This window comes from Hyla sarda, chromosome 1, assembly GCF_029499605.1.
Source record: "Hyla sarda isolate aHylSar1 chromosome 1, aHylSar1.hap1, whole genome shotgun sequence".
NCBI classification, from domain to species: domain Eukaryota; kingdom Metazoa; phylum Chordata; class Amphibia; order Anura; family Hylidae; genus Hyla; species Hyla sarda.
In genome coordinates, this window is record NC_079189.1 from 73,749,092 (window position 1) to 73,774,776 (window position 25,685).

General features: G+C 41.4%; 1 protein-coding gene across 5 annotated transcripts in view; it reads left to right on the plus strand.

The window, feature by feature from the left end:
- Positions 1–25,685, plus strand: part of TBC1D19 (TBC1 domain family member 19) — a 154,082-nt gene that overhangs the window by 99,350 nt on the left and 29,047 nt on the right. For all 5 annotated transcript variants that reach the window (XM_056556005.1, XM_056556023.1, XM_056556032.1 and 2 more), the window contains one exon: positions 24,343–24,427. In XM_056556005.1, coding sequence (XP_056411980.1) covers positions 24,343–24,427 — 85 coding nt within the window. The remainder of the gene's footprint in view (positions 1–24,342; positions 24,428–25,685) is intronic.

The following is a 25,685-nucleotide window of genomic DNA, read 5'->3' on the forward strand; positions in this document are numbered from 1 at the left end:
CTTAGTTTGGCGAGTAGGAATTCTATCAATGTCTAAGCAATTATTTAATGCTTTGATAGATTATGAGTCTTGATTCTTCTGCAGGTAGAATGAAGTCTCACAATATCCTAAAACTATAATCTCAATATAATATAATTAATTTATTTGCCAATCTAAATGGTATAATTTCATCTACATTATCCAAATTAGTCTTAATTAAATGGAATACCATTTTTGTGTCTCTTACCAAGTCTATGTAAGAACCTTACTTCTGGTCCTAGGAAAATTGAAGGATCCATCTCATCGTCATGGGTAGCCATTGGTCTGGTACCATGTGATCAGTCTGTCTTGCTGGGATCTCACATGGCTTTCCCACCTGGTTGGACCTCTTTCCTGTGTCTTTGTGTGTTCTTTTACAGTCCATAACATCTGGTTTACCAGACTTTTTAATTAGTTAGACACACCCTCCTAAATTGGAATTCCCCGATGAATGTAGGTTTGGTGTGTGCATATGGTAATGACTATGACATCACTATAATACTCAGAATGCATTGAGCATATCACCCATAATGCCTTTCCTGTGGGTGTGATGTCAACTACCCATACGCTAGGGGGTGCTATTGCATAAGCAATTAGCATCATTACCATTAAGGGTTAACTGTCAATAACTGGTCTTAAACCCACATTCCACACTTGACATGTGGAGCCATAATTAACAATTCAGGGATTATTTTTGACATCTATAAGTAATCAAAACCTGGATTCTCATAGACATCTTGGAGCCTACCTAGACATCCAAATTTATTAGAGAGATAAAAATACAATGGATGATTCTCTAACACAGATGTGTGAATGTCTAGAGAATGTAACTAGCCACATTATCTTAACAGCCATAAATATCTAAAGAGACAACAAGTATTCCACTCCCAGACTGGCACTTGAATAGGAGAACTTTAGAATACACTGTGGTCTATTTAGAACATACACAAAATGGCCAACATCATGCTATTAAAAATATTAAACATATTGATTCATTTTTGGGGCGTATAATTAGCATGACATTCCATACAGTGTCCTGACCTCCGTCTCTATTATAAATTTATTTTGTTGACGTTTTACTCCCTGCAATTATTCAGGCAGAGACTGTCACCGTGGTTGTGGAAACTTCACCTAGGGCAGGTATGCAAGTAGACAGGGCAAGTGGGAGCGGCTGGGTTTAGGGCTTCACTCTTCCCTGCCCATACATGACATTTAATTTCATAAACATATTGAACAATTAAAGCCGCATTGGCAATTGGTTGCTGTTAGCATCAAGGTTTTAGTTTGTGACACCCACTATCTACCATTCTGGGGGGCAGATCTAAGCCCTAATGTGTGATTGCAAAATAAGGGTCGTAAACAGACAAAAGGAAAACATGATATCCCCAAAAGGATTATTTTAGTTAACATTTGAAACTCTGGGGGAGATTTATCAAAACCTGTCCAGAGGAAAAGTTATGGACAACTTTGCAACTTTTCCTCTGGATAGGTTTTGATAAATCTCCCCTTATGTATTTAACTAGTTCATCCCACTTTGATTACTCTTATGTTGTCCTTCAATTATGGACACTATCACGTAAATTATTTAAAAGCTTACTACAGTATTTATTTTAAATAAAAAATAAACTTATCTATCTCCAATCCCTGCAGCGGCATGTCAAAAGTTTAGATCAGTCGGGGTCTCAGTGCTGAGTCCCACTCCAATTGTTAAAGGTAGCCAGGTAAAACATACAGCAGCACACTATTCTGCTCTCAATGTAATAGAGGGGCTCCATAGACATATGATATATTCGGCAATTAGATAGCATGAGCACCCCACCAGGGAGTGCAGTGTGCTTGACCTGGTTGTATATAATGATCGGAAGGGGGTTTAGCACTGAGACCTCTAAACATTGAAATGTCTGCATTACATGTAAAAAGTTAAATTCAATGCTTTAAAAGTGTTGTCCAGCATTTAAAGTGGCCAGTCTGGCCAAAGAAAAACTGACTCTTTTCCTGCTCTCACCATTTTTCTGGTTTTCTTTTCAATGCCTCTCAAGGAAGTGTCCACTTCACCTGAGCTAGTGTTTTCCTGGTCTTTGTGTTGAGACCAGGAAAACGGTGCATCAGGGACTGGGCAATGTCAGAACAATGTCAGAATTTAAAGGGGTACTCCGGTGGAAAACTTTTTATTTTAAATCAACTGGTGCCAGAAAGTTAAACAGATTTGTAAATTATATCTATTAAAAAATCTTAATCCTTCCTGTACTTATTAGAGGCTGTATACAACAGAGGAAATTCTTTTCTTTTTGGATTTATTTTCTGTCAGGACCATAGTGCTCTCTGCTGACACCTCTGTCCATTTTAAGAACTTTCCAGAGAAGCATATGTTTGCTATGGGGATTTTCTCCTGCTTTGGACAGTTCCTGACATGGACAGAGGTGTCAGCAGAGAGCACTGTGGTTGTGGCAGAAAAGAAATCCAAAAAGAAAATAATTTCCTCTGTAGTATACAGCCACTAATAAGTATTGGAAGAATTGAGATTTTTTTAAAATAAGTAATTTACAAATCTGCTTAACTTTCTGGCATCAATTGATTTAAAAAAAATAAAATAAAGTTTTCCACCGTAGTACACCTTTAATAAAACGACAGTGAGATTCAGCAAACCTCAAACTGATGAGTTGAATATCGACACAAATAGTATTGGAAAATAGTATTGTAAAAGCGTTTCTAGTCCCAAAGTACCATTTTTAAGACCTCTCTATGGGATCAGACAACGTGGACAGCAAAATGACTTTTAAAAGACAAAATGCATCAACTTTTATTTAGAGTTTGGCTCCATATACCATTTTCTGGTGATACATTATACTGTGCTGTAAAATGGGGAAAAAAAAATGGATTTAAAAGACATGTGTTTGTCCCTCTTATTTTGGGACAAGTGATTTCTTATATTTTATTCATCACCTTAGAAAAATGATTTAAAAAACTGATGCATTTTGGAATTTGTACATTAGGTTTGTAGGTTTTTATACAGTACTCCTATATGGAAGGATATGTGTTTTTGTCAGATTTATGAAATTTTGTTTTATAAAAAATACCCAAAGCAAACTTAAAGTGAATTATTCAGTTTTACTGCATATCTCATTTTAATGTATGGCAATATACTATATTACTAGTATTTTGACTGTTATGAGAACTGTATTCCTTTTGAGCTTTGTACAGTCTGGGATATTAATATAAAAGGATTTTGTACTGGGATTCGATAACTCCTGAACAAATGCAACAACTGCCAGGCTCTTGTGCAATTAATTCTCTAAATTATTAGATTGATAACTTTTTTATGAGCATTTTAGCATAAATTCCCAGGGCTATTCTCACAGTCTGAATTTAATAACAAAGTCTGAGGAAAGGATTGGGCAGATACCTGCTATTTTCACCTCATGTAGTACGACATCCTTGGATGCTGTAACCGTCTGCGCAGAAGGAAAGTAATTTAAGTGAAATTACATGACTTCCTTGAAATTTCTGCTCTGGGAAGTAAATTGCATTTTTCAGTGTCTTAATGATGGATTTGATTGCAATGTCAATATAAATGTCATGGAAGAAAATGACAGCGACTCCTTCTCCTTCTGTTTGATTAAATGTAAATTAGTCACACTTGTTGGGATCTGTTACACTAAAGAGAGGGCAAGACCTGCACGCACTAGCATTATAAAGGATTACGTGTAATGGAGGCCCTCTGTGCAGTTTCCTATTTTCATAACAAGTTGTGTCCTTTTGAGATTTGAATACAAGGTCAGCAATGATGTAGTGGATGAAGTAAACTACGATAAACTTCTGGGAGGCTGAATGGTGCTCTTAACTTGACTGTGGCTTCAGCATTTAAAACCTTAGGGATTAAATTAGTTTTCAGTATGAGTGGAGATCTTGTTTTTGTTGAGGTGGATGTAGTAATACATTTTTAACCCCTTAAGGAGCAGATGTTTTTCCATTTTTGCACTTTCATTTTTTCCTCCTTACCTTTAAAAAATCATAACTCTTTAAATTTTGCACCTAAAAATCCATTTGATGGCTTATTTTTTTGCACCACCAATTCTACTTTGTAATGACATCAGTCATTTTACCCAAAAATCTACAGCGAAACGGAAAAAAAAATCATTGTGAGACAAAATTGAAAAAAAAAATGCCATTTTGTAAGTTTTGGGGGCTTCTGTTTCTACGCAGTACATTTTTCGGTAAAAATTACACATTCTGTAGGTCCATACGATTAAATTTATACCCTACTTTTCTAGGTTTGATTTTGTTGTACTTCTGAAAAAAATCATAACTACCGTACTTATCGGGCTATACCATGCACCGGCCTATAACACGCACCCTCATTTTACCAAGGATATTTGGGTAAAAAAAGTTTTTTACCCAAATATCCTTGGTAAAATGAGGGTGCGTGTGTGTGCATGCGTATACCCCGATACACCCCCAGGAAAGGCAGGGGGAGAGGGGCCGTCGCTGCCCGCTTCCCTCCCCCTGCCTTTCCTGGGGTCTAGAGCCCTGCTGCCGCCGCTTCTCTCCCGCTGGCTATCTGCGCCGCTGCCTGTTATCTCCCCTGACTATCAGTGCCGGCGCCCCATTGCAGGCGCCGATAGCCAGGGGGAGAGAAGCGGCGCCGGCAATGGGGCAGCGGCGCCGATAGCCAGGGGGAGAGAAGGGGCAGCGGCACCCATTGCCAGCGCCACTGCCCCGTTGCCTCCCCCATCCCCGGTTGGGGCGCCGGCACCGATAGTCAGGGGAGAGAACGGGGAGCGGCGCAGATAGCCAGCGGTAGAGAAGGGCCGGCAGCAGGGTTCTAGACCCCAGGACAGGCAGGGGCAGAGATGCCGGCAGCGGTGGCGGCCGCTTTAAATCATTGAACTGCAGCGGCTTATTGGCGTATAACACGCAGGTAGACTTTAGGCTGCAAGAAAATTTATACGTATAAAATTGTTATCTTCTGACCCCTATAACTTTTTATTTTTCCGCATATAGGGCAGTATCAGGGCTCATATTTTGCACTGTGATCTGAAGTTTTTAGTGGTACAATTTTTGTATTGATCGAACTTGTTGATCGCTTTTTATAAAAATTTTTATGATATAAAAAGTGACCAAAAATACACTATTTTGGACTTTGGAATTTTTTTGCACGTACACCATTAACTGTTCGATTTAATTAATGATATAATTTTGGACATTTCCGCACGCGGCTATAACACATGTTTATTTTTATAAAAAAATGTTTTAAATGGGAAAAGGGGGGTGATTCAAGGGGAGGGGTTAAATTATCTTCACTTTTTTTTCACTTTTTTTTGCAGTGTTATAGCTCCCATATGGGGCTATAACATTGCACACACTGATCTTTTACATTGATCAGTGGTTTCTCATAACAAACCACTGATCGATGATTCTGCCGCTTGACTGCTCATGCCTGGATCTCCGGCACTGAGCAGTCATTCGGCGATCGGACACCAGGAGGCAAGGTAGGAGACCCTCCTCGTGTCCCACAGGTGTTCGGTATGCCACGATTTCGCCGCTGACATCCCGAACAGCTCCCTGAGCTAACCGGCAGTGATTTACTTTGACTTTAGACACGGCGTTCAACTTTGAACGCCATGTCTAAAGGGTTAATAGCGCGCAGCACCACGATCATTGCTGCGCGCTATTAGCCACGGGTCCCGGCCATCGTGGCCCCGCGTTATAGATTGGAAAGCACTCAGGACGTACCGGTATGTCCTTGGTCCTTAACCTGTTAAGGACCCAGGGCGTACCTGTATGTCCTGAATCCGCTCCCGTTCTATAACGCGTCATAGCGGGTCAGGCCCGGCCCGTGGCTAATAGTGCGTGGTATTGATCGCGGTGCCGTGCGCTATTAACCCTTTACACGTTTAAAGTGAAACTAAATCACTGGCGGTTAGCTCAGGGGGCGGTTCGGGATCGCCGCGGCGAAATCGCGGCGTTCTGAACAGCTGAGGGAAACGAGGAGGGTCTCCTACCTTGCCTCCTGGTGTCCGATCGTCAAATGACTGCTCAGTGCCTGAGATCCAGGCATGAGCAGTCAAGCGGCAGAATCATCCATCAGTGGTTTCTTATGAGAAACCACTGATCAATGTAAAAGATCAGTGTGTGCAGTGTTATAGCCCCCTATGAGAGCTAGAACACTGCAAAAAAAAGTGAATAAAGATCATTTAACCCCTCCCCTAATAAAAGTTTGAATCACCCCCCTTTTCCCATAAAAAAACAAAAAACTGTAAATAAAACTAAGAATAAACATATGTGGTATCGCCGCGTGCTGAAATGTCAGAATTATAAAAATAAATTGTTAATTAAACCGCACGGTCAATGGTGTACGCGCAAAAAAAATTCCAAAGTCCAAAATAGTGCATTTTTGGTCACTTTTTATATCATGAAAAAATGTATATAAAGCGATCAATAAGTCCTATCAATGCAAAAATGGTACCGCTATAAAATTCAGATCACGGCGCAAAAAATGTGCCCTCATACCAGCATGTAGTTATGATTTTTTCCAGAAGTGCGACAAAATCAGACCTACATAAGTAGGGTATCATTTTAATCGTATAGAGCTACATAATAAAGAGAAGGTGTCATTTTTTCCGAAAAATGTACTGTGTAGAAACGGAAGCCCCAAAAATTTACAAAATGGCGTTTTTTTTTCAATTTTGTCTCACAATTAATTTTTTTCCGTTTCGCCGTAGATTTTTGGGTAAAATAACTGACGTCATTACAAAGTAGAATTGGTGGCGCAAAAAATAAGCCATCATATGGATTTTTAGGTGCAAAATTGAAAGAGTTAGGATTTTTTAAAGGTAAGGAGGAAAAAACTAAAATGCAAAAAGGGAAAAACCCCGGGTTCTTAAGGGGTTAAGTGGTTAAGGACCCAGCCAATTTTCACTGTAGGACCTGGCCATGTTTTGCACATCTGACCACTGTCACTTTAAGCATTAATAACTCTGGGATGCTTTTACTTTTCATTTGGATTCCGAGATTGTTTTTCGTGACATATTCTACTTGTTAGTGGAAAAATGTTGTTGATACTTGCATCATTTCTTGGTGAAAAATTCCAAAATTTGATGACAAAATTGCAAATTTAGCTTTTTTTTTTACTTTGAAGCTCTCTGCTTATAAGGAAAATTAATATGCCAAATAAATTATATATTGATTCACATATACAATATGTCTACTTTATGTTTGGATCATAAAGTTGACATGTTTTTACTTTTGGAAGACATCAGAGGGCTTCAAAGTATAGTAGCAATTTTCCAATTTTTCACAAAATTTTCAAAATCGAAATTTTTGTGGGGCTAGTTCAGATTTGAAGTGGATTTGAAGGGCCTTCTTATTAGAACTACCCCATAAATGACCCCATTATAAAAAACTGCACCCCTAAAAGTATTCAAAATGACATTCAAAATTGTTAATCCTTTAGGTGTTTCACAGGAATAGCAGCAAATTGAAGGAGAAAATTCAAAATCTTCATTTTTTACACTGGTATGTTCTTGTAGACCCAGTTTTTGAATTTTTACAAGGGATAAAAGGAGATTAATCTTCCTAAAATGTGTAACCCAATTTCTCTCGAGTAAGGAAATATCTCATATGTGTATGTCAAGTTCTCTGTGGGTGCACTAGAGGGCTCAGAAGGGAAGGAGCGACAGTGGGATTTTGGAGAGTGAGTTTTTCTGAAATGATTTTTGGGGGGCATGTCACATTTAGGAAGCCCCTATGGTGGCAGAACAGCAAAAAAAAAAAAAAAAAACACATGGCATACTGTTTTGGAAACTACACCCCTCAAGGAACATAACAAGGGGTACAGTGAGTCTTAACACCTCACAGGTGTTTGACGACTTTTTTTTTTAAGTTGGATGTTTAAATGAAAAAAAAAAAAAAATTTCACTAAAATACCAGTTTTTCCCCAAATGTTACATTTTTACAAGGGGTTATAGGAGAAAATTACTCCCAAAACTTGTAACCCCATTTCTTTTGAGTATGGAAATACCCCATGTGTGGACATCAAGTGCTCTGCTGGTGCACTACAATGCTCAGAAGAGGAGGAACAGCATTGAGCTTTTGGAAAGAGAATTTGTTTGGAATAGAAGTCGGGGGCAATGTGCGTTTACAAAGCCCCCCGTGGTGCCAGAACAGTGGACCCCCCCTCCCCCCCCACACACACACATGTGACCCCATTTTGGAAACTACACCCCTCACAGAATTTAATAAGGGGTGCAGTGAGTATTTACACCCCACTGGCGTTTGACAGATCATTGGAACAGTGGGCTGTGCAAATGAAAAATTACATTTTTCATTTTCACGGACCACTGTTCCAAAAATCTGTCAGACACCTGTGGGGCGTAAATGCTCACTGCATCCCTTATTACATTACACGAGTGGTGTAGTTTCCAAAATGGGGTCACATGTGGGGGGGTCCATTGTTCTGGCACTATGGGGGCTTTGTAAACACACGTGGCCTTCAATTCCGGATAAATTTTCTTTTCAAAAGCCCAATGGTGCTCCTTCTCTTCACAGCATCGTAGTTCACCCGCATACTCTGAAGAAATTGTTTTTCCTATTTTCCCTTGTGAAAATGAAAAATTTAGGGTAACACCAGCATTTTAGTGAAAACATTTTTTTTTTCATTTTCCCATTCAACTTTAATGAAAATTCTTCAAACACCTGTGTTAAGCCTACCCCTTGTTACATTCCGTGAAGGGTGTAGTTTCCAAAATAGGGTCACATATCGGTATTTTTTTTTTTTGCGTTTATGTCAGAACCGCTGTAAAATCAGCCACCCCTGTGCAAATCACCAATTTAGGCCTCAAATGTTCATAGTGTACTCTCACGCCTGAGCATTGTTGTGCATCCGCAGAGCATTTTACGCCCACATTTGGGGTATTTTTTTTTTTATTACATTAAGAGGCTGGTGTAGCCCCCAACTTTTCCTTTTCATAAGGGGTAAAAGGAGAAAAAAAATGGTAGTGCAATTTCTCCCCAGTACAGAAATACCCCATATGTAGCCCTAAACTGTTTCCTTGAAACATGACAGGGCTCCGAAATGAGAAAGCACCATGCGCATTTGAGGCCTAAATTAGGGATTGCATAGGAGTGGACATAGGGGTATTCTACGCCAGTGATTCCCAAACAGGGTCCCTCCAGCTGTTGCTAAACTCCCAGCATGCCTGGACAGTCAGTGGCTGTCCGGAAATGCTGGGAGTTGTTATTTGCAACAGCAGGAGGCTCCATTTTGGAAACACTGCCGTACAATACGTTTTTCATTTTTATTGGGGGGGACAGTGTAAGGGGGTGTATATGTAGTGTTTTACCCTTTATTATGTGTTAGTGTAGTGTAGTGTTTTTAGGGTACATTCGCACTAGCGGGTTTACAGTGAGTTTCCCGCTAGGAGTTTGCGCTACAGCAAAAAATTTGCCGCAGCTCAAACTTCAAGCAGGAAACTTACTGTAAACCTGCCTGTGTGAATGTACCCTGCAAAACTGCAAGTCCCAGCATGTACTGATCGCGGAAGGGCATGCTGGGAGATGTAGTTATGCAACAGCTGATGGTACGCAACCACAACTCCCAGCATGCTGAGACAGCTGTTTGCTGTTTGGGCATGCTGGGATTTTCAGTTTTGCAACACCTGGAGGGCTACAGTTTAGAGACCACTGCACAGTGATCTCCAAACTGTGGCCCTCCAGATGTTGCAAAACTAAAAATCGCAGCATGCCCAGACAGCAAACAGCTGTCTCGGCATGCTGGGAGTTGTAGTTGCGTACCTTCAGCTGTTGCACCTTCAGCTCATGCTGTGTGGGCATTCTAGGAGTTGTAGTTTTGCAATTTCTAGAGGGCCACGGTTTAGAGATCACTGCACAGTGATCTCCAAACTGTAGCCCTTCAGCTGTTGCAAAACTGCAAATCCCAGCATGCTCACACAGCAAACAGCTGTCTGGGCATGCTGGGAGTTGTAGTTTTGCAATATCTGGAGGGCTACAGTTTAGAGACCTCTGTATAGGGATCTCAAACTGTAGCCCTCCAGATGTTGCTAGGCAACTCACCGGCTTCCGTAGGATCCAGAGAGCCAGCCACACATCATCGCCGCCCGCTGCCGCCGATGGGTAAGTGGACCTTCGGCGACGATCCTTGTCGGTTTCCCTGTTCTGCCCCGCCTATTGTGGGTGGGCAAAACGGGGAAACCGAAAGTTAAACCCCCCCCGCCCCCGATCTGCTATTGGTCGTTGCTTCTGGATGACCAATAGCATGGATAGGAGGGGTGGCACCCCTGCCACCTCACTCCTATCCCTTCAGGGGAATCGTTGGTGTCTTGGACAACCCCGATCCCCCTTATTTTCCGGGTCACCATAGACCCATATGACCCGGAATCGGTGCAAATCGCTGGTGTGAATTCACATGGGGAGGGGGATCCTTTGCGCGGGGTGCCTGCTGATCGATATCAGCAGTCACCCCGGTCTGGTCCCTGCCCGGCGCGCGGCAAGGACCGAAATTCCCACAGGCGTACAGGTACGCCCTGGGTCCTTAAGTACCAGGGTGGCAAGGCGTACCTGTACACCCTGGGTCCTTAACAGGTTAAAATTATTTTTCTACATTATCATTATTCTCATATGTCTAAGTAAGGAAATAATTTATTAAAAACTAGTGCAATGGAAGGACATGTAGACTCAACATCATACTGGTTTAAAAAGGAAAGCTGTTTGAAAATGATTATCAGGACAACCTCTTAAACTAAATCCAATCAGTCTTCTGCAACCAGCCATACATGTATCTTACTGAAGTTGCTGAAGACATTTTTTTACATGCCAACTAGTGAAATGATTGATGAACTTTATAATGGGTAGACAGATCTAGGCCATCAGGAAGAAAACACTCATTGTCGACAGCGCTCTGCTTTGGCTAAAAGAGCTGCGCTCTAACACTTATGTGCACACTCTGTTTTTAGCTTAAATCTACATGTATGTGAAATAGTTTGCATTACAAACCTTGCATTGATATTGCAGTGCCTCATTTTTTTTTTTGTTCTACTGGTTGCCATTGGCACCAGCCTTTTCTCTGCTGTTAGTTATGTAGCCTAAGATGAGGTTTAGGTGAGGTCACCCGTGGCATATCTTTGCTTTTAATTTCCGTGTCGAAAAACCTCAGACGATTAACGAGCAGCCAAGTGAATGAAATTTTGAAAATCTGATCCACATGGTGCAGATATTAAAGGGGTATTCCAGGCAAAACCTTTTATATATATATATATATATATATATATATATATATATATATATAAATCAACTGGCTCCGGAAAGTTAAACAGATTTGTAAATTACTTCTATTAAAAAAATCTTAATCCTTCCAGTAGTTATTAGCTTCTGAAGTTTTCTGTCTAACTACTCAATGATGATGTCACGTCCCGAGAGCTGTGCATGATGGGAGAATATCCCCATAGGAACTGCACAGCTCCCGGGACGTGAGTCATCAGAAAGCAGTTAGACAGAAAACAACAACTCAACTTCAGAAGCTAATAACTATTGGAAGGATTAAGATTTTTTAATAGAAGTAATTTACAAATCTGTTTAACTTTCCGGAGCCAGTTGATATATAAAAAAAAAAGTTTTGGCCTGGAATACCCCTTTAAATTCACATTATGTAAATGATTGTGTCGGATCCACTGTGGATATATTGCATATTTTCTTCATTGACCTAAATGGAGAAGTTTAAATCCACAATAAATATGTCGATTTAGGGGAATCCACAATAAATCTGTGGATGTGTTGGTGTAGAGTTTTCAGGGACCTTACCTCCTGCCCTGTCATGCATGCCACCACCATAGTGCCTCCAGTCAGTGCCTATATTAAAGTGCTTCCATTACCGGGAGTTTTGCAGCCTTTCTTTGTGGCTGTACTCCCAAGCTTCAGTAGTCAGTACATGTTTATGCCATCTTGCTTTCTCCCAGCCGGCTCCTGTCCACCATCTTGGCATTTCTGGTGTGCGTCTTCTCCAATTCCCCACTGATCTGCCTTTGCTCAACTCACATCCACTATTCACCCCTGGCTACATGCTTGGAGTGTGAGTAACTTGCTCCTGCATTTATTGTATCGTGTGGATCTGTCCCCCTGCTGTGTGTGTGCTTTTTTAGTACTCTTCTGACTGGAAAGTAGAGACTTTCCCTCTTTAATTTTGTTCTGCAATGACTGTCCTTTACCCTGAGCCCTCCTCCTAGGGCAAATTCAATGCCCTGATCTGGGTCATCCTCGTTGAGATGCTGTAGTAGCTGGAGTTTGTAAGGGTGCCATTTGTGAGTAGCTAATATGTGCCGAAGGGATGTTCGACTAATGCCAATCTCCAGTGACATGCGGCGAGTGCTACGCTGTGGGCTCTTGCTGAATGAAGCTAGGACAGCCACTGATGTTCCTTCATTAGTGACGGATTTGCCAAAATGTGGACGCATGAAATCTAACACTGAACCAGTTTCACGAAATTTAGCAAGCAGTTTGCAATGTATCTAGATGCATTTCAGGGTACTCAATATATCTGTACGACCCCTTCCTCAGTAGATAGAATTCTATCTACTGAGGAAGGGGTATCCGTGAGCAAACCTCCCAGTGTCTAGCTATTCATGCTATGTATTAGCATTGTTACAATACAGCAACATCATGTCAACATGGGTATTTTATACATATAAGAACTTCACAATCTATCCAAAACCATTCAAAGTAATTTACCATCTGCCTTAATATTATTAATGGACTTTCTTTGAGATTAATTATTCTAATGCCGATATCATATAGTAACCATTGCAGATTAATTCATCCTACTATTTACCACTAGGGCCCAGTGGTAGAAATCTTTATTTTTATAAATTAATATTGGTGCTTTTTTTTTATAGTTTTTTTTATGTATGTTTTATTAATGCATTTATATTTAATCACATTGTAATAAAATTCTGCATTTTTTCAAACAATTCTGTCTTCATCAATATCACTGTGTACCATCTAGTATGACGAGATCTTTGAGGTGTGGTTCATAATTTCTGTTATATAACAATGGAAACTCCCAGTTAGGTCCGCAATATGAAAACATCTTGGAAAATTGTCATTGCTCCTATTGCCAGCACAATAGAGGATCGCAGGTGGTTTATATACTCTATAAAAATATACTGTAGAGTTAGGACAATCTACTTGCTGTTACGGCGAGCGCTCCCGGTCCCTGCTCCTCCCCGGAGCGCTCGCATCGTTCCTCTCTCCCGCTGACCAGGAGCGCTGCACTGACACTGCCGGCGGGGATGCGATTCACATAGCGGGACACGCCCGCTCGCGAACCGTATCCCAAGTCACTCACCTGTCCCGGTCCCCGGCTGTCACGTCCTGGCGCGTGCGGCTCCGCTCCTTAGGGCGCGCGTGCGCGCCAGCTCTCTAAGATTTAAAGGGCCAGTGCACCAATGATTGGTGCCTGGCCCAATCAGTCTAATTAGCTTCCACCTGTGCACCTGTCTATATAACCTCACTTCCCCTTTCCTTCCTTGCCGGATCTTGTTGCCATTGTGCCTTGAGAAAGCGTTTATTGTGTTTGCCATAACTGTGTTCCTGACCTCTTGCTATCTCCATTGACTACGAACCTTGCCGCCTGCCCCGACCTTCTGCTACGTCTGACCTTGCCTCTGTCTAGTCCTTCTGTCCCACGCCTTCTCAGCAGTCAGCGAGGTTGAGCCATTGCCGGTGGATACGACCTGGTTGCTACCGCCGCAGCAAGACCATCCCGCTTTGCGGCGGGCTCTGGTGAAGACCAGTAGCAACCTAGAACCGGTCCACCGACATGGTTCACGCCAATCCCTCGCTGACACAGAGGATCCACATCCAGCCTGCCGAATCCTAACACTTGCCCTACATTTCCCTTCCACTTATGCATAATGTATTTGAGACTTAAAGGGGCCCCTCATGACTTCATGCCCCACCCCCTCAATACAAGTCTATGGGAGGGGGTGTGACACCCCTTCCATAGGCTTACATTGAGTTGGCAGATGTGACATCCCGATGCCCTGTCCCCTGCACCGCCCATCATCAGCCTCGGGGGAAAACTTAGATCCGGGATGCTGAGATACTGGGCTACTGCGGGGGGGGATTGCGGGGTCCCCAGCAGCGGGCCCCCCACGATCAGACATCTTACCCTATCCAAAGGATAGGGGATAAGATGTCTAATAGTGGAGTACCCCTTTAAATGAGGTGTCTTTAGTGATCATATTGGAAGTCTATTTTGAGTGTCAAAAGCATGGTAGAGCTGGAGATACCAGTAGAAGCTACAGCTTGGCAACTGGTTTTTATTCTGCAATTTTTTTTATTATTGTCTGACTATAAACTTAGTGATGCCCATTACTCTCCAAGACTCAACCCGTCACAATCTGGACTGTTCAGGAAAAGGCATCTTTATCCTAGAGCATTTTCGTACCTCTAATGCAGCGGCTAGATCTCTGGTTTTGAGATAATAGCTCTACATCAAGGCCGACATATCTTATGCATCTTCTTTTCCCAGCCCCCAACCCTATTGTTGGAGTAAAAGGAGTCGGCACTCGTGTCCTAGGTGGTGCATGCAGACCAGAGACTAAATCGGACAAGAGAAATGAAGTCTCGGCACTCACACGTAATCTTGCAAAGATTACCTGTGAGGGCCGAGACTTCATTTCTCTTGCCCAACCCTATTGTTGGCCTTGGGCAGCAAGGAAATAAAGCCATGGGTTAGGGAGGGCCAACCCTTTATCAGGCTTTTGCCTCTGTGAAGTCTTTACTTTCATCCTAGGATGCACGCCCTTTCAAATCTAGTCTCTAAATAAAGCATTTATATGGTGGAATCTATTGAGAGGCAGCCAGACCAGCGCATTGTGAAGAACTTAAACAGTTACTGCATTAGTACTATTGTGATTAGTTTTGCCCTACCCTCTACCTAAGGGAATGGTTTAAACTAAAACAATAATGGCCTCAAATTTAGATTCTCGAAAGAATCTGTAATCTGGATCCCCAAATAGGAGAATTGACTGACACAGGGTATGTAAGTTATCAATTATTAGTGTGTGACTTTGTCTGGGGCCATAAGGGATGATTATATTCTCATTCATTGTGAGGCCAGATAAAGAATCTAAGTGAGACATCACTCGAGTAATAGAAGGGCCCTGTATCCTCCATAAACAGTAAAGTGTCATTCACATACAACGCTATCTTATTATTCACCTCACCTTAGCGAAACCCCCTAATAGCAGTATTATAAATAGTTTCCACCAAGAGCTTAGTTGCAAGAGAAAATAGCAAGGACACTCTGACCTAGTCCCCCTATAAAGTCTAAAATACCTAGCCTTAGTCCAGGCTGTAGGAGAGGTATAGAACACTTTGAACCAGTTGATAAAGTTGGGGCCAAAGCCTATGCGTTCTTCAGTATGCCACAGCGCATGTTGTATGAATTTTCAGTTTGTTTTTATTATTAGAAGTATGACATGATGTTATCGACTTGATGATACCTATTTTAGTGAATTATATCAATGTATTCCTGTGATAAATTGTTTTGAAACGTCGCTTTAAACCATAATTGTGAGGAATTGCATCATGAATGCTAGTCATATGTGGCTTTTCTCAACACATCCCAGGAATGTGGTGCTGTATTATGTGGCCCTCTCAGATATAATGGATCCATGTATTACATTCTTATATTGATAATTGCTGCTGCATACATTACCTTTGATGTTCTGTTATGAATTGATCACTGTACTTGCATGGTTACATTCATTTCATTTTTGTTCCCTTGAGTTAAATACTGTAGCTGTTATTATTGTGTTGGCTTTTCACACCACGGCAAAACAAAATAATAAAAAATTTACAAATGCTTAGCACTGGAAATCTCTATACAAATGGTTATTTCTTTGCACAATGTGTTCACAGTGTTTAAAACTTGCTGTTGGCAAATTCGATCTTGAAGGAAATTGGAGTGGTTAAAGTACACAGCTGTTATCACGCTGCATTTCTGAAACCTCTCAGTGTAGCCTACAATGCTGAATATATATAAAGGCAAACGTTCAAGTAACATCTTGTCATTTATAGGTCCAACATTCTCACAGGTAATATCTTTTTTTTTTTTTTTTTTCTAAATGACATTTTTTTAAAGATTTTCATGGCATGGCATAACAAACCACTGGCACAAATCTTAATGCCATTGGCAGATGGTGACTAAAGAGTACATTAAGAAGGCAATTGGCAAAGAGAGAGGACCTGTCACCTACAGGGTAATGGTTATTGCCGAAACAAGGAAGAGAATGTCCCCGCATTCTAGCTGACCTTTAGTAAGATTTGTCACATTGAGTCAGATCCGGGCTTGACCATTAGACCAATCCACTGGAGAAAGCAAAACAAGATAACATAAACCAGGCCCAGATAATATATAACAGCTAGTCATAAGGGAGTGGCAGCTACTGCATAAAGGAAGTCCCTACAAATGTGGTCATGAAGAGGTGGTTATAAACCATCAATTAACATATATTTAAAGGAGTACTCCAGCGCAGTAAAACCTATCCCCCCTATCCAAAAGATAGAGGATAAGCTTTTAGATGGGGGGGGGGGGTGACTAACCGCTGGGACCCCCCCCCCCCCCATCTCCATCACGGCACCCCTGCAGTTCCCAGGAGGAGAGCATGTCGACTCTTGCACAAAGTGGCGGCTAAAACGCTCCCTCCATGTGTTTCTATGGGAGAGCTGGAAATACCCAAACGCTTTATCTCCGGCTCTCCCTTAGAGATACATGGAAAAGGTGTGTCGGACGCTGCATGGTGTGGGGGTCAACACGACCCCTTTCTGGGGACTGCCGGAGTGCTGTGCAGGAGATAGCGGGGGGTCTCAGCGGTTGGATCCCCTGCAATCTAAAACTTATCCCACATGCTTTGGATAGGGGATAACTTTTAAGACAAGTTAGATAACAAGTCTCCATAAAGTACACGTGAAATGTTCCTGACGAAGTAGAGTGGTATGGAACAATCCACCAGAATGAGGAAAGTCATGGGGCTTTCAAGGCCCCCAAGGAGCCAGAGAGTTCTGCCAGTGCGTACCACTGGATACTCAAAATGGACGCATTATAGGTTCTATTTAGTCAAGATATTAATAGTAGGCGAGAAACAGTTGCCATCTACAAAAAACTTTTTTGGCATACGTTTCTTATCACATAGAACCTCAATCATATCCACAGTAAATAGAAGTTTCAGTGCTGTGACTAATTGTGGTATAGTGGGAGGGGAAGGGGGCAAATATTCACACAACGAACACTATCTGCCCAATGTAAACACTGAATGAGCAATTGCATTGCGGTTATATGCATATATGACGAAGAAGACTCAGAACTATCAACTCTGATATGGAAAAGTGCTTCATAGTGGCCCAAGGATCCAGTAAATGATCTTAATTTCCTGAGAAGGCCCAATACCTGATTCTAGTAAGAGCAGACCTGGGCAGTGGTAGACTTCCGCCTTGGGAACTTTGAACTTAGGGCAGTGATCACACCTTTAAGGATTACTATGTAAAGGGAGCAAGGTAAATGCATATATAGCTAAATGTTTTTATTTAAGTTGCGAGTCCAGCTTCATCATCCAGCTTCAAGATCTATCATCAATGGTTAAGCTTACTTTTTTATAGCGGTCAGAACTTTTTTCTCTGATACAGGGCACCATATCCCCTTTTTGGGTTTTAAACTATACAATAAATCCTTTTTTTTTGTTTTGTTTTGTTTTATAACATTTACCTCATACTGTTTTATTATTAAGGTCAGTGTATAAATTGAATCCATCTTGAACTTGATGACCAGATCAAGAACCGTTGTTTGTGAGCCTCCCTTTTCTCTCCTAAGAGGGGAACATTTGTCAATGTTGGTGTGAGGTAGTAGAGATTTTAGCCCTGTTTTCATGTTGTATTTTCTACACAGTTTTAGACAATTTACCAAAATGGTGCACAGAATTCTGTGCAATTATAGAAAGCAGTGAGCTGCAGAGTTAGGTTTAAGCTTTGTGTTCTGGCATCTGACACATTTGTAAGTGTCCTGTTAGCTATTGTACACTTGCGCAAAAAAAGCAGATTTGCGCAATTTTACAAATTTTATTATCACAAATAATAAATACAGCTCCACACTGCAAATAGTGTGTAAGGTGCACCAAACAGTAGATATTTGAATTATGTTCTACCAAAAATTGTGCAAAAAAAAAGTTTGCAGGGACATTTAGAACCGTAACGTGGTGTAAAGGCAATGATAAATGTCCCCCTGAGAGTGTAGGGGCAGCTGTCGCATCCATGCCCTTGTGTCTGAATGGATACAAAGCTCCATCTGTCACATAACAAGACATAAATATTATTAAAAAAAAGGACATGGTAGATAAAGGTCCCTGTTTCAAATTTTAAATTTGAAAGAGTGTAATAAGAGGCACTCACCATTCAATATACTTCATAAGATTTATTGATTTCTTTGTTCAGATAAAAATGCAGCAAGGTCGGAAAAAGAACACCACCAGTGAACCTGTTACAAATTTTGCATTGAGATCCAGAAGCTTTAGGTTATACTACTTGCTACGTCTGATGCCAATCTTAAATTACAAGCTGTACCATCTTTATTTCTTTAAATTCGCCTTTTGTTGCTTATCACCACCCTTACTACGCACTGTTACATGTACTGTTAGCTATAATAATAAAAATGTGTGTGTGTGTGTGTATATATATGTATGTATATATATAAGAACAGTGATGAAGTGATAAATATCGACATATTTATTTTGACAACATTGGTAAATGCAACCTTTTTATTAGGGTTAAAGTCCCTAGGCAAGTTTTCCACCTGCAGTGATTGGAAAGAGAAGAGACTCTAAAGAGGCCAGTGATACATAAAATGAATGTCTTTAAGATGATCTATTGCTTTTAATATTGACTGAAATCTGTTGATATGTGTCTAGCTACATTCTCTGTAGAGTACTGTCAATTTCTCAGGATGACTTGATTATTACTACTACTGTACTACTATAATTACCGTACAATTTCAGGGGAATCAGTAAGCTGCAATACTGAGAGTCTGTGCAGATTAAAAGCAACTTTTTAGAAAGATGAAAGTAAATTTCAGCTCAATTCCCAGCTCTAGTTTATCTATAAACCTCTATACAGTATATAAAACTCGATGTGTGTGTGTGTGTGTGTGTGTGTATGTATGTATGTGTGTATGTATGTACTGTATGTGTGTATGTTCAAGCATCACTTCCAAACGGCTAAAGATATTAACATGAAACTTGGCACACATGTTACTTATATGTCAACAACAAACATAGGATAGGTAATTTAACCCTTACCCACCCCCATTTGCGAGGGTCGGGGTTTTTATTTAAAGTCCCATGCAAGTCTATGGGAAATATATTTTACTGCATAACTTCCAAACACCTGGAGATACTTCGATAATACTTGGTCACATGTTACTTATATGTCCACTAAAAATATAGGATAGTTAATTTAACCCTAATCTACCCCCATTTGCGAGGCTCGGGGTTTTTGTTTAAAGGTATTCCGGGCAAAAACATTTTATCCAAAGGATAGGGGATAAGATGTCAGATCACGGGGGGCCCGCTGCTGGGACCCCCGCAATCTCCCTGCAGCACTGGCATTCTATGCAGGGACTGTGTCACTAGTTTCAGAAACCTCCGGGTTTCCGGGACTGGGGACGTGACGTCACGCCACGCCCCCTCCATTCATGTCTATGTCTGAGGTCACGTCCCCAGTCTGGAACGTTTCCGAAACTAGAGACGCAGTGCCCACATAGATTGCGGGCGCTGCATGGAGATCGCGGGGGTCCCAGCAGCGGGCCCCCCCGCGATCAGACATCTTATACCCTATCCTTTGGATAGAGGATAAAATGTTTTTGCCCCGAATACCCCTTTAAAGTCCAATGCAAATCTGTGGAAAATGTATGTTCCAGCATAACTTCCGTTATAGTATTATCGAAAGTATTATCGCTAATACTTGGTCACATGTTATTTATATGTCAAATAAAAATATATAATTAAATTAACCCCTAACCTACCCCCATATGTGAAGGATGGGGTTTTTGTTTCAAGTCCCCTGCAAGTGTATAGGACTTCTGGTGCCTTACTCCACAAGCTCCGCTCTGCATCTCCTGGTGAATGCGTAAGTCACTGGCAAACCACACCCTCCCTGCATGCTATACCCCATCTTGCAAAGACACACCCACCCTTTAAGCAAAGACACACCCTTTAAGCCACACCCCTTTTTATTTTCAGCTTACAATACCTTTATTCACAACTCAGCCCCACCTGGGGATGGGATATGAGGTTGGGAAATGAGGACAGGATATGAGGATTAGATATGGAGATGGGATATGAAGTCGGGATATGAGGTTGGGATATGGGGTCAGTATTTAAGGACAGAATACGAGGACAAAAGCTTCCTCCTTTGTTGATTTTCCTCCCCCACAAGGATAAGGCAGGTAAAACCGGGCAGCGCCGGTACTCAGCTAGTAGGAAAAAAAAAAGCTAATTTCTACGTTGCCAAACTTCATCTTTTTTATATCTCAGCCAAGTGTCAGGAAGGCAGAACCAAGCTGCTCAAGTGCCAGAGCCTGGCTTACCTCTTCACTCGCCCTCCCCTCTTACCCCTCCTTGATTGACATACAGAGCCCTGTACATCGATCAAATAGGGGCTGGGAGGTGAGGGCGAGCAAGGAGGCATGCCAAGCTGTGGTACTTTAGCAGTTCGGCCCTAACTTGAAACTTGGCTGAGAAATAAAAATGTGATTTTGTAAGTATGGCAGCCATCATCAGCTCCAGGAAAACTACTGGTTGCTTTTATACCCTAACAGCTCTCCAACAGTGTCTGCACCTCATAGCAGCAAATAGAGCTGACAGATTCTTAACCAATAGTAGCTTTTAATCTGGACAGAATCTCAGAATTGTGGTTTCTGCAGCTGACTGTTTCCCCTTAAATGAAGAGATATGCCAGGCTCTGGCACTTGGGCAGCTTGGTTCAACCTTCTTGACACTTGTCTTACACTGAAATCTTCTGTAAAGCTTAATTGTAAAGCTTGTTGGTCATTTAGTGTATACTTAACAGTCTGTATGGCAAATGATATGGAGTGGTTGACAAGGCAGAAACACCCTGGGTAGAAGGTATAGCAGCTGTGCATTAAGCCAAGGGGAACCTATCTGGTAGTGATCAAAGTGGTAGGTGTAAAAGAAGAAAGATAGGGAGCAGTAAAAGATTGATAGCAGAGCTCACGAGAAGATGAGAATGTGTAGAAGACACAGGACAGTGCAGAGGTGGTAAACTTAGCTGCTTTAGGTCTTTGAGCCCTACTTCAAGTTTTGCTTTAGGACCTTAGATTTTTCAGACCAGAGGCATGCCAAATAAACCTAAGTATGCACAGTGTGGGCTGGAAAAGCTTAAAGTAATTTAGTAGAGCCCTCACCTTTTCTCATATAATACTGGCAGATGGTCTACAGCTGTGATCTGTTTGATCACATTGAGAATACTGTATCACCGTTAGATGGCATTCATATCATGTTTGTATGTACACCAGTGTGTATTGGTGTACCATTAAAAGGGTATTCTGACATATATAGCAGCATGGCCATAGGCTTTAAGGGCTCTATTAAATGAGCCAACATGCGCTTGTTTACAGAGCCTATTTTTAGGCAATATGAGCAACCACTGGATCATTTGTGGGCCCATTTGCTTCTGCCATTTGCCAGCCGCAAATTCCCTTTTCTCCATTATAAATATGCACATCAATGCTCTCATTTTAATTGGATAGAAGGGTCTCCAATTTGTTGTCCTCCATGTCCCCCAGGACTGGCACATGGCAGGCAAATGTACCAATATTTAAAAAGGGGACAAAAGGTGACCCCGGAAATTATAGGCCTGTTAGTTTAAACTCTGTTGTAAATTGTTTGAGGGTTTTCTAAGAGATACTATTTTGGAATATCTTGATACAAATAAATGTATGACTCCAAATCAGCATGGCTTTATGAGGGATCGTTCCTGTCAAACTAACCTGATCAGCTTTTATGAGGAGGTGAGCTCCAGACTGGACCAAAAGGAATTGCTGGATGTCATATATCTGGATTTTTCCAAAGCATTTGATACGGTTCCACATAATAGGTTGGTGCATAAAATGAGAGGGATTGGGCTGGGGGAGAATGTGTGTAAGTGGGTAAGTAACTGGCTCAGTGATAGGAAACAGAGGGTGGTTATTAATTGTACTTATTCTGATTGGGTGACCGTTACTAGTGAGGTACCACAGGGGTCAGTATTGGGTCCTGTCCTATTTAATATATTCATTAATGACCTTGTAGAGGGGTTGAATTGTAAAGTAGCAATCTTTGCAGTTGATACTAAACTCTGTAAAGCGGTAAACACAATAGAGGACAGGGCACTGTTACAAATGGATCTGGATAGGTTAGAGGCTTGGGCTGGGAAGTGGCAGATGAGGTTCAACACTGATAAATGTAAGGTAATGCACATGGGGAGGAAAAATCCGGGCTGAGATTATGTATTAAATGGGAGCACACTTGGGACGACTGATGTGGAAAAGGACTTGGGAGTTTTAGTTAACAGTAAATTTAGCTGTAGTGACCAGTGTCAGGCAGCTGCTGCCAAGGCAAATAAAATCATGGGGTGCATCAATAGGGGCATAGATGCCCACAACAAGGAAATAATTCTACCGCTGTACAAATCACTAGTCAGACCACACATAGAATACTGTACAGTACTGGGCACCAGTGTACAAGAAAGATATAGTGGAGCTGGAGAGGGTTCAAAGAGGGGCAACCAGGGTAATACGGGGAATGGGAGGACTGCAGTACCCAGAAAGATTATCAGAATTATTAGAGTTATTTAGTTTAGAAAAAAGAAGGCTTAGGGGAGACTTAAATACTATGTATAAATATATCCCATGATCTGTTTATACCCAGGACTGTATCTAAAACAAGGGGGCATCTTCTACGTTTAGAAGAAAGAGGTTTCTACACCAGCACAGATGGGGGTTCTTTACTGTAAGAGCAGTGAGACTGTGGAATTCTCTCCCGGAGGAGATGGTCATGGTGAACTCTGTAAAAGAATTTAAAAGGGGCCTGGATGCATTTTTGGAGAGTAAGAACATTGCTGGTTTTGTATATTAGATTTATAGGGACAGAACGTTGATCCAGGGATTTATTCTGACTGCCATATTTGGAGTCGGGAAGGAATTTTTACCCCTAGTATGAGGGTTTTTTGCCTTCCTCTGGATTAATTCGGTAGGGACTCATTAGGGTTATAGGTTGAACTTGATGGACTCTGTTCTTTTTTCAACCTTATGAACTATGTTACTATATGTTGCCAACATCTGTATGCTGGGAGTTGTAGTTTTGTAACATCGAAAGTGCCAAGGTTTGGAGACCATTGGGATAGAGAAACACAACAAGCAGTATCATAAAAAATTTAATTTGAGAAACTGACTTTTTTGGTCTCTTTGATCATTAAAAACAACGGAATTGGTACAGACTTCGGGTTTACTGATGTTTTGTCTGAGTGACAGTAACCAGTGTATACTATACACAGTGACTCTAATATGCATCGTACATATTATTGCTTGGCCAATCCACAGTTTAGGTCTTAAAATAATAGATGTTAATTTCTACCCTTCTACTCTGTATATGACATTCAGTGAGCCCCAAGCTTACCTACTGCTGGCTCCATGGAGCCTGAATTGTATCATAGGTCTAAATGAATCATTAGAAGCTATATATAAAGATATATTTAGAAAGTAATCTGCACAGAAAGTGGGCCTAAAATTGACATGGTAATACAATGAAGACATTCATTTTAAGCATGGTTCTCACCTAGGCTAAAGTCTTGTTTTCTTAATAATAACATTTAATTGCATCTCAGAAATAATTGCTGCCGAGCAACCTTTTTGTTGTCTTTTCATAGACCTGAACACGACACAACTCTATTAAGTCACATAAGATAATTTTAGAGCGTGTGCACTTAAATAAATGCCATATAATAAACCATGAAGAACAAGAGGTCACATAGGGCATCCCTAATAGGAGTCCAGGCTAATTTACTTGTAAATATCTGTGAGCTAGGAACCTGCGCCTTTCATTATCTCAAAATGCTGTTTTCTGAATGTTATATGGATGGCCAGTCTTATTAGGTCTGCAGTTTAACATCTTGAAGATCTCTGCATGTTTCTTTGCTTAATAGCTGCATGCAAATAGGGCTTTCTTTTTAAATGTTCTTCTTAAACTACTGTTATTTCCCTAGGTTTTGCTCTGCTTCTCCAGGGATACCTCTGTACTAGAACACTTTTCATACAACAGCGCTTCTCCACCGAAGTCTTACATTCGAGGTAAATTGCTTCTTTTTTTGCCATATTTTATAGACTTTTTTTTTTTATATTAAGCAGAAAGGAATGTGAAAATAAAATACCATTTGTAGGTTTAGCATTTTTCCTATCAGTTTTATAGAGTATAACTCTTCCCCAATGAATGCTAAGAAATAGAATAGTGGGGAGTTTTTATAGAGCAAATAATAGATTTTTGGTTGTCATACCAGGGGTAAAAATAGTAAAAATTACTAAAATGTTCAAAGTATTCCATAAAGAACTTATGGGAAGTATGTAAAATATTCAAGGAGCACAGCATTGCATAAATTATGGATACCGAGAATAATGGTAGAATAATGGTCACTGTTGTTTTAAACCTGAAGGAAAATCAAGGCTTCCTTCTCATCATCATGCATGAAGCTCAGTTTTCCCTTGTGTAAATACAGTGACCCCCCCCCCCGACCTACAATGGCCCCGACATACGATAATTTCAACATGCGATGGCCTCTCAGAGGCCATCGCATTTTGAAGGCAGCATCAACAGACAATGCTTTTGTATGTCAGGGCCATCGCATAAACGGCTATTCGGCAGCGCTGACTGCTTCAGCTGCCGCCGGATAGCCGTTTACAGTGCCCCGTGTGCTCCGGTGATGGTTTCCTACCTGTCCTCGGGGCTCCGGAGCGTCCTCTTCACGATCCCCTCCATCGCCGACGCTCTCCTTCGTCGTCATCATGTCGCGCGCAAGCCGTCCCGTCATCCAATAGGAGTGGCTTGCGTGCGTAGTGACGTGAGGATGGAGAGCGGAGAGCGAAGATCCCAGGTAAGCAGAGACGTCCGGAGCGCCGGGGACGCAGCGACAGCGATGGAGGGCGACATCCAGGGCAGCGGTGACTGGTCCGGAGCGGCGGGGACAGGTGAGTACAGCTTCCTATACTTTACATTGCATGGATCCCTCAACATACGATGGTTTCAACAAACGATGGTTCATTTGGAACAGATTACCATTGTATGTTGAGGGACCACTGTACTAGTGTTCCAACTACTGTATGCCCACAGTGCTGCCTCCTGAAGGTAATCTCCATCTACCACCATTAGCAGTTTAGTGCTTAGTGTAACCTTTTCCCTGCGTTGATCCTGCTGTTGCTTTTCTTTCTGTCCATGTAGCACCTTGTAAACCTAGTGCATCAGTAACCACTACCCCCCCCAAATGTTATCTATGTGATAGAGTACCATGTAAATCATTCTCCAGCACAGTGTGTTTATTCCTGTGCACTTTCTCGA